General features: G+C 42.6%; 1 protein-coding gene across 3 annotated transcripts in view; it reads left to right on the plus strand.

Moving 5' to 3' along the window:
• STAMBP (STAM binding protein) overlaps positions 1-7,141 on the plus strand; it is a 31,102-nt gene extending 23,961 nt beyond the window's left edge. For all 3 annotated transcript variants that reach the window (XM_060117074.1, XM_060117076.1, XM_060117075.1), the window contains 3 exons: positions 4,128-4,240; positions 4,815-4,914; positions 6,484-7,141. In XM_060117074.1, coding sequence (XP_059973057.1) covers positions 4,128-4,240; positions 4,815-4,914; positions 6,484-6,540 — 270 coding nt within the window. In that variant the 3' untranslated portion in view covers positions 6,541-7,141. The remainder of the gene's footprint in view (positions 1-4,127; positions 4,241-4,814; positions 4,915-6,483) is intronic.
• The last annotated feature ends 1,665 nt before the right edge of the window (positions 7,142-8,806 follow it).

Here is an 8,806-nt window from a genome sequence, read left to right on the forward strand (position 1 = left end):
TGAGGAGGTTGAGGCAGAGAGATCATTTAAGAGGTTAATGTGATGATAAAATCTAATAATGATGAGAGCTACGGTGATGGCAGTGCATTTGGGAAGGAAGAGATAAATGTGGGATTTCAGAGGATGTGGGGAATGAGGAAGAGAGGATGATGAGTAGAAGTGATGACTTAGAGATTTCAGGCCTGACTCATGGGGGTGGCAACGATTAATCATCTCATAAGCAGAAGCAGAGGCTCCAGCAGGAGAACTTACTTGGAAGTGGGGCAAATGGTGTCTTCAGTTGTGAGTATTTGACATTATATTGGTGGAGGTAATTATCAGGCAGTTGGAACTTGGGAACAAGGTCTAGGTGGGAAGAGAACCGGGAGGCCTCTGCATAGCGCTGACCTTGGAAGCCCTGGAACTGGAGGAGGGTGGAGAGCAAGAAGAGATTCACTAGCAACTTGAAAGACAGGCCACTTAGGGGAGCGTAGGGAGTAGTCAGTCACGAAGTGAGGAGATGACAGAGAAAGGTGAGGGGAGTGTTAAGGCACAGATGCCAAAGGAGGAGGAACGTCTTAAGAAGAAGCTTCAGGATGTTAACTACGTCACATGCTGCAGAGAGATGAAGACTTGTATGAGCCCTTTGGATTTGATGAGGTCATTGATGACCTCAACTTAGTGGGTTTTAGGCAGATTAAAAAGGTTTAAGAAGTAATGGGTATTGAGGTTGTGGTGATAGTGAGATATATACTGATTTTTTGAAGAGCTTAGCACTGACTAAAGGAAAGGAAAGAGATGGAATGGTGGCTTAAGGAATAGCCAGGTTGAGAGCGTTTGCTTGATTTATGGTTTAGTGTGAAAATGTGTTCTGTTTTTATTTTGGTTTTTTTTAAACCTTTATATTTGAAATGTGTATAAGAAAGTACATAAAATAAATGTGCACTTTAATGAATCATTAAATAAATATCTGTGCGCACACATTACCGAGGTCAAGAAATAGAGCATCGCCAGAAGCACACTCCCAACCTCCATGTCCTGCCCAGTCACCCTTCCTCTCTGGTATAGATAGTCCCTCACTTAACATTTCTGGAAATTCTTTGCTTTTCTTTATAGCTTTACCACCTAAGTGTGTATCCCTAAACTCAATCGTTTAGTTTTGCCTGGTTTTGAACTTTATGTAAATAGAATTATATAGTATGTATCCTTTTGTACTTGGCTTCTTTTGCTCAATTTTTTTTTTTTTTTTTGCGGTACGCGGGCCTCTCACTGTTGTGGTCTCTCCCGTTGCGGAGCACAGGCTACGGACGCACAGGCTCAGCGGCCATGGCTCAGAGGCCCAGCCGCTCCGCGGCATGTGGGATCTTCCCGGACCGGGGCACGAACTCGTGTCCCCTGCATCGGCAGGCGGACTCCCAACCACTGCGCCACCAGGGAAGCCCTTTTGCTCAATTTTTAAGGTTCATCTGCATTCTTGTGTATAGTTGTCTGAACATTTTTTTTTAATATATTTATTTATTTTTGGCTGCGTTGGGTCTTTGTTGCTGAGCGCAGGCTTTCTTTAGTTGCGGCGCGCGGGGGCTACTCTTCGTTGCAGTGCATGGTCTTATTGCAGTGGCTTCTCTTGTTGCGGAGCACGGGCTCTAGGTGTGCAGGCTCAGTAGTTGTGGCGCACGGGCTTAGTTGCTCCGCGGCATGTGGATCTTCCTGGACCAGGGCTGAAACCCATGTCGCCTGCATTGGCAGGCAGATTCTTAACCACTGCGCCACCAGGGAAGTCCCTGAACATGTTTTTAAGCCCAGTGAGCTGGTGGAGTATAGTGGAGCCTGTGCAGGAGATGTCAGAGGTCCGGAGAGACAAGGTAATGTGAAGATAGGAAAGTATTAAAAGTACAAAAGGGGGTCATCTTCATATGGGGGAGAAAACACTCACTCCTCTGAGACAGAACTGAAGGAAGAAAGAAAGATACAGTGAGATTTTTGAGGTTATAATTGGAGGGGTTGAGGGAACTCATTTTAGGTGATCTTGCGATCAGCAAGGTTGAAGTCTAGATCCACTGCCCAACAGGAGGAGACAGGGAAGTTTAAAAACTGGAGAAGATGGGGAAAGTTTGGAATAATTTCTGTTTAGGCTTCAGGTAGATCTTAGCCACAAATGAGTAAAAGGATTTTTAATATCAGTGAGGGCCTAGCTAGGAAGAAATTTAGAGCCTAAATTGATAGTATTCCAGCTTTTTTTCCCCATGATATTTCTGTAGCATTCCTTCCTAACTTGGGATTGAAAGCAAACAAAAGCAGACCGTAACGTTTGCTCAGATCTTAAACTTGGCAAAAGGAGAAGGCAAAAGGTCAGTTCTTCCTTCTGTACCTTGCCAGCTATAAATCAGGTTCCCTGGTCCAAAACTTTGTGTGGTCATGTTTATCACCAGCTATTGTGTGACCCCCAACTCAGTGTTCAAGGCACTGCTTCACCTTGTCTCACCTGGCATTGCTCTCCTGTGGCTGCCCAGAGCATTCACTCTCCTCACTTATTTCTGCTCCTTTGGTGTATTGTTTTCTCTTCATAAAAATGCCTGCCTCTGTCTCCAGCATGGTGCGCACAGTGAGCATAACTGTTTTTTCAAGAAACTTGACTGTAAAGGGAAGGAGAGAAGGTGCAGTAGTTAGCGGGCAGCAGAGGCTCAAACAAGATTTTTTGGTTTAGTTTAACAATTATTTATTGATCCCCTGCTATGTGTCTGTATATCATCTTTCTAGCTAACCCAACTTTAGATTGGAGGCCTTCATCAGCTTGTGTAGGTCTTATTTGTTCTCAGTTAAAATTTCAGGCTGTAACCATGGGGTGCAGGGTGTTGGCACAGGCCGTTTGTCCCTAACAGTCTATAGGATCATATTCTTATTAGGTAGAGACTGTTTCTCCCTCGTGGTCATGAAAGTCCTTTCCTTCCCCAGGCAGACCCGTGTGTAGATTTACTGTCAGCACTCAGCTAACAGGTTCCTGTATCGCAGACCTCTTCCACAATGAGCTGGTCACAGCATTCTATGCAGTTGTGCTTCTCAGATGAGGCTGCACATAAGAATCATTTAATGAGCTTTAAAGAAAAAAATGTCCTTCTCAGGATGGATATTTCCAGGGTGGGGTGCAGGAGCCTGTGCTTTCGACAAGTTCCTCAGAAGCTTCATTTTTTGCACAGCAGGGTTGAAAACACTGGTCAAGGGCACATACTGATTTTCTGTGCTTTTCTGTCAGTAAAGATTGGTGGTCGTTTTGGGTCATATTGGGTCTTCCTTTTTCCATCCTTGTTGTCTCACACCCCCTCTGAGATGAACGTAAGTCATTATATGGTCCGTTTGTGTACAAAGAGTGTGCTCAATGAAACATTAAATAACTGGGGGATTCCAGTGGTTAGGACTCAGTGCTTTCACTGCTGTGGCCCAGGTTCAATACCTGGTTGGGGAACTAAGATCCCACAAGCCACGAGGCATGGCCAAAAAAAAAAAAAAAACCATTAAGTAACTGAAAACAAATGAGATAAACTGAATGTAATTTAGATGGTGCTTTAACTGATTACCCTCAAAATTCAATATCTTGGTCTTTTTCTCAAATAAGACAGGGTCCTTTGTGTGATTTAACTACCCTTCTGAAATCCCAGTAACCCTCTGCCTCCATATCCTTGAGAGATACGCTTTAACCACAGGACAGCTTTTGCCACTTTTGCCTATAGAGCCCCAGACTCATGCTTCACCTTTTAACCCGTCCGTCAGGAAGAAGAATCATTCATCTCACTGTGCTTTGTTAAGTCCTTGACTTCTACTGGTTGTTGTATTGGGCAGCATGTACTGTCTGATCCAGTGTGGGAGATGCCATTTGTCAAGAGAGCTTGTGAGGAGCCAGATAAGTCTTGATGGTCAAGTAGAAATTGAGTCTCTTCACATACTCATGTTACACTCTACCCGTTTACAGGGCTGGGAAGGAGGCTCACTACTTATTATGAACTTCAGGGATATTCCTCATGGCTGCTAATGGCTTTGTACGTAAGGAGGTTGTGGCAAGTTACTGAGAATGACTCAGCTCTACCTTCCTTCATGGGCCAGGCTTGACTGTGTCTTCTTGCTAAAGGGGTCCCTGCCTTCTTCTCTCTTCCCAGACTCATCCCACGCAGACCGCCTTCCTCTCCAGCGTTGACCTGCACACCCACTGCTCCTACCAGATGATGTTGCCGGAGTCGATAGCCATTGTTTGTTCCCCCAGGTTCCAGGAGTAAGTACACGGGGTGCGGTTCAGGGTCTTGCAAGGAGATAGCGGGGGGAAAGCCTCAGAGGAAATGTTCTCCATTCTTAAGACCTTGTTCTCTGTAAAGTATATAGACTGTGGTATTGATTGGCTTTTTAAAAAGGCTTCCTTTTAAGCCCTGTATCCTGATAAACCTACTCTACTTGTTCACAAAAGTATCCAAGCAACAACCTAGATGCTTTTCTAAGAAAAGGACATAAAAAATTTGAAGTGTTTGACTTAAAGCAATAGGAATTTCAAGAGATTGATATCAGATTAGAAAATTTCAAAATCCAACAGATTATCTCCAAAAGTTAACTTCTTTTTCATTCTAAATCCTGTTATTTACTATGAATTCTGCCAGTAAAACTAGCGTGGTGGCGGTGATGAGTCATTCTCTAACTGATTCATTCACCAAAGAGACAGACCTATGAGCCATCATACTTTTGAAGCTGTCTCAAAGTGAGCTGTTCACTGCTCTGTGTGCGTGTTTCTGTTTGTGTGTGTGTGTGATTGAGGGGACGCCTTTGCTTGATTCTAGACCTGCTTTTTCTTATTTCAGAACTGGATTCTTTAGACTAACTGACCACGGACTAGAGGAGATTTCTTCCTGTCGCCAGAAAGGATTTCATCCACACAGCAAGGATCCACCTCTCTTCTGTGTATGTATCTATGTAGAAGAAATAGGAGCTGTGCTTTAACCAGGGAGGACAGTCAGAGTTGATGAGGCACACTGTCCTTTGTGACACACATAGAAGATCAGCCTTGTCACTTATTTTTCCAAATCTTCCTAATAAAAACATATGGGAAGCAGCGTGGGATAGGAAGGAGTTTGAGTCTTAGCTCTGCTACTTAAGGACTGTGTGTCTTTGATCAAGTTACTTAACCTTCCTGGGCCTCAGCTTTCTCATCTGTAAATGGAGATGATAATAATAATAATACATACTTGAATAGGGTTATTGACAGGATTAAATGAAGTGATGCACAGAAAGTACCAAGTGCAGTAGCTTGCTTGTCAAATGTTAGGTTTTCTCCTTCATCATCATCTGTTGCTAAGCCTGCACTTCAATAAGAGATTTGAATTCAAAAGAAAAAGCCACTTAAGCAAAGTAGATTTAATTTTGGAATTTTGCTTTTAATTTGATTTTAGATAACAGGGATTTTTATGACCTTCTTAGAAAGTTTTTTTTCCCCAAGTGGTATTCTGTGAGTAAAAACCTTCAGTTGCTGATAAGTATGTTTCAATTTTTCCCCTCAAATCTAATGTGATAGTATTGCTTCACTCCATGCTGGCCATGGAGTATTATTATTTCTTTTGGGTTCCCTGAAAAGTGACCAATATGGAAAAGGGACTCAGACCCTTGTCACATAAAAGAAGCTGGGGGTGTTTAGGAGAGAACCCCAGGAAGCATCTGAGAACTGACTGTAAGTGTTAGAAGAATTGTTGCATAAAAAGGTATTGGGTGTGACTCCCAGAACTAAAACTTAAGACCCTGTGGGATGACAGTTTTCAGCTGAGTATGAGAAAGAACTTTCTGGCAGACTTGTTCACAAATAGGTTAGCCTGCCTTGGAATGTAATAAATGTCTAGGTACCAGGATGTTGAAACAGAGGCTACACAATCCCCCAGAAATGCCTAGGCTTTCAGTTAGGATGAAGCCTTATGCATGCCAAGAGGGAGTATTCCCCATGTGAGAGTAGGTGTACTTTATTATCTGGTTGACATAATAACCCAAAAAACTGCAATGAATTCAGCAGTTATTTAAAATAAATGTATATTTTATGACTGACTCTAGAATATACATACATGTGAAAAATAAATGAAGGTATCTGGACCCACGTTGATTCAGGCTACAGCCTATGGATTCTGGGTTGGTGGAAGTAGTAATCCCCAGACCCCTTTTACCATAACAGCCATTTAAGTCGCAGTCTGGCTGCCAGCCTGGGAACCACTAGCCAGAATAAGCATTGTAAATAGGAGTTTCGTTTGTTTGTTTGGGTTTTTTTTAAACATATGTATTTATATATCATGACAATATACAAAAGATACGAGAAGTTAGGCAGTGGACTGCTTATTGTAAATAGCTTTTAAACTTGCTTTTCAAAGATAAGAAAACATACAGGAGGTTAAGTAAACGATATCTTCCATGACTTCAACAAGTAAGGAGTTTTAAAGATGACTTTTCAGAATTTTCCAGGACTTGCCCTTTCTTTCTTTCTCCCTGTTGCAGAGCTGCGGCCACGTGACTGTTGTGGACAGAGCAGTGACCATCACAGACCTGCGATGAGAGTTGGGCTCAGACACTTCCCAAGAACTAGAAAACCGTATCAGTGTACTGTAGCCCCTTAATTTAAACTTTCCAGAAAGCTCTGGAAGCTTTTTCAAACAGAATAGAATGCGTCACCTGGGGGAGAACTGATTTTCTATTTCTGGTTTGAAAAGAAATAATTGAATATGTTTTTTAGGCACATCTGGAAAATAGCATGATCATGCTAAAGCAACTTTTCAGTCTGCCTGTAACTAAAAAATTAAGTTGAAAAAATGTTGTAATGAACACCTATATACCCTTTGTTCTAGATTCACCAATTGTTAACATTTTTTCCCTCTCAGAGCTCCTTCTAATTTCTCTGCCAACTTGTTTATTGTTTACCTTTGGACTAATTAAGGGCATCTATGCAGAAATCTGGAAGCCATTTAGAAAATCTTTGGGTTTTTCTGTGGTTTATGGCAGTATTAATGAAGCTTATCATCAGGCTGAGGGAGAGCTCGCTGCGTTTGACCAGATGGTGAGGCCCACGAACCCTGCAGAATGATTTTGTCAGGAATTATTGTTATTTAACAAATATTTCGGGATATTTTTTCTTGTACAATAAAATACCTATATATATTTTTTGTGCTCTAGAATGATCTGTTGGATCAAGAATTGTCCAGAGAGGTTAACTAAATGGCCTGGTTATTTGGGGAAAGGTGAGGGGAAAATGGAATTTGAGATGTACCAACATTGAAGGTACGTCCCAGTTCACTTTAAATTGTTCGGTCTTTTCTCTCTGCCTTTTGCCATCTTCCAGGACTGTGAAGTCATCTCTGTTCTTCTGGGGCTGTCTCAACTCGGTCATCCCATTCACTTCCTCCTTATGCCCTAAAAGCTTTCAGCTGAGGATAATAGAGCCTTTGTTTGGAGTACCAGGTTACACTCCAAATAAATGATTATATTCCCATGCCACCCCAGCCTACTAGCTTTATTGTGTTGGCTCTTCCTTTCTGACTTAGGCAACATCTAGGAAGATGTTTGAAGCTGCAGTTGATTCTGTATTTCTTCTATGAGCTGAGCCTAGTGTTATAAGGTGGCCCAGAAATTAATGGTATTGTTTGTGTCCTCTCTGGCCAGGGCAGGAGAGTAAATGCCTTGGATAGGAGAATGATTTCTTTTTGTTTCAAAATTCTGTGGTAAAGAAAATTTGCAAATGTATGAAGTTTTGCTTCATTTTTAAATTTTGTGTCCCGAATATATTCAGTCTTTATTGCTTAGGTTGGCAGCCCTTGAACTTTTCCCCTGAAAGCCAAGTGTCTATATTCTTGGTCTTCTCATAAGTTCTTAACTCCAAAGATACTAGAAGTTCTTTCTTCTGCAGTTTCAGAGTAGGTGGGAATGTGGGGGTAGGTGGGTCTGGGCAGGGGAAAGAGAACCTCTCTGGTCACTGCCTCCTTTCCTGCCGTAGCCCCAGAGGCAGCCTGGACTGCTCCCCTTTGCCCTGAACAGCCCTACAGTTGCCTGGCCCGGCACCTTCCAGGAGATTCACCCTTTCCATTCTCAAGGCTGGAACTATTGCAATAGACTTTTTACCAGGTGTCTTTGTTTTTAGTGTTTCTTGACTCCAGTCTTTTCTGCCCAGTACAGTCAGGAGAAGTTTCCCACATTACAGCCATCCTCATGTTTCCTCACTTGCTCAAAAACCTACAATAGCTTTCCACTGCTTAAAATCTAAATTTAGCCCTTATTCCAAACTTTCTACATATGGCCACATAAAGCTCTTACCCCTGACTACACATTCAGACACGTGGGGAGCTTTTTAAAAAATACTGATACACTCCACCATCCCCCAACCAGTGAAACCCAAATCTCTGGAGAGGGACCCCAGACATTGTTTGTTTCTGTTTTTGTCTTTTAAGCTGCTAGGATTCTCAAGTGCAGCCAGGTTGAAAACCACTGTACTAGTCATTTATACTGGGGAGTTTTGAACTGATTCATCAATCTCTGCACATCATAGACATTCAGCAAATGTTTGTTGAACCGAAGTGAACTGTATCATAGATTGCAACCACATTGGTCATTTACTGTTAACCAGATCGCCACATTTCCTTGCCTCCGCACCTGTGCACAAGAACTCTCAGTAAGTGGATGAGTGCGGGAAACCAGTCTGCAGGTGTCGTCTTCGGACCTGCTCCGGTCTAGCCACGAAAGCGGTACTTTGCACAGGCCAGCTTTAGTATCTCACTTCACCCTACATCTGTGGAAGAGACATGCTATCAAGCCAGCTCACAAGGAAGCAGGG

The sequence above is a fragment of the Mesoplodon densirostris genome, chromosome 14, assembly GCF_025265405.1.
Source record: "Mesoplodon densirostris isolate mMesDen1 chromosome 14, mMesDen1 primary haplotype, whole genome shotgun sequence".
NCBI lineage: Eukaryota > Metazoa > Chordata > Mammalia > Artiodactyla > Ziphiidae > Mesoplodon > Mesoplodon densirostris.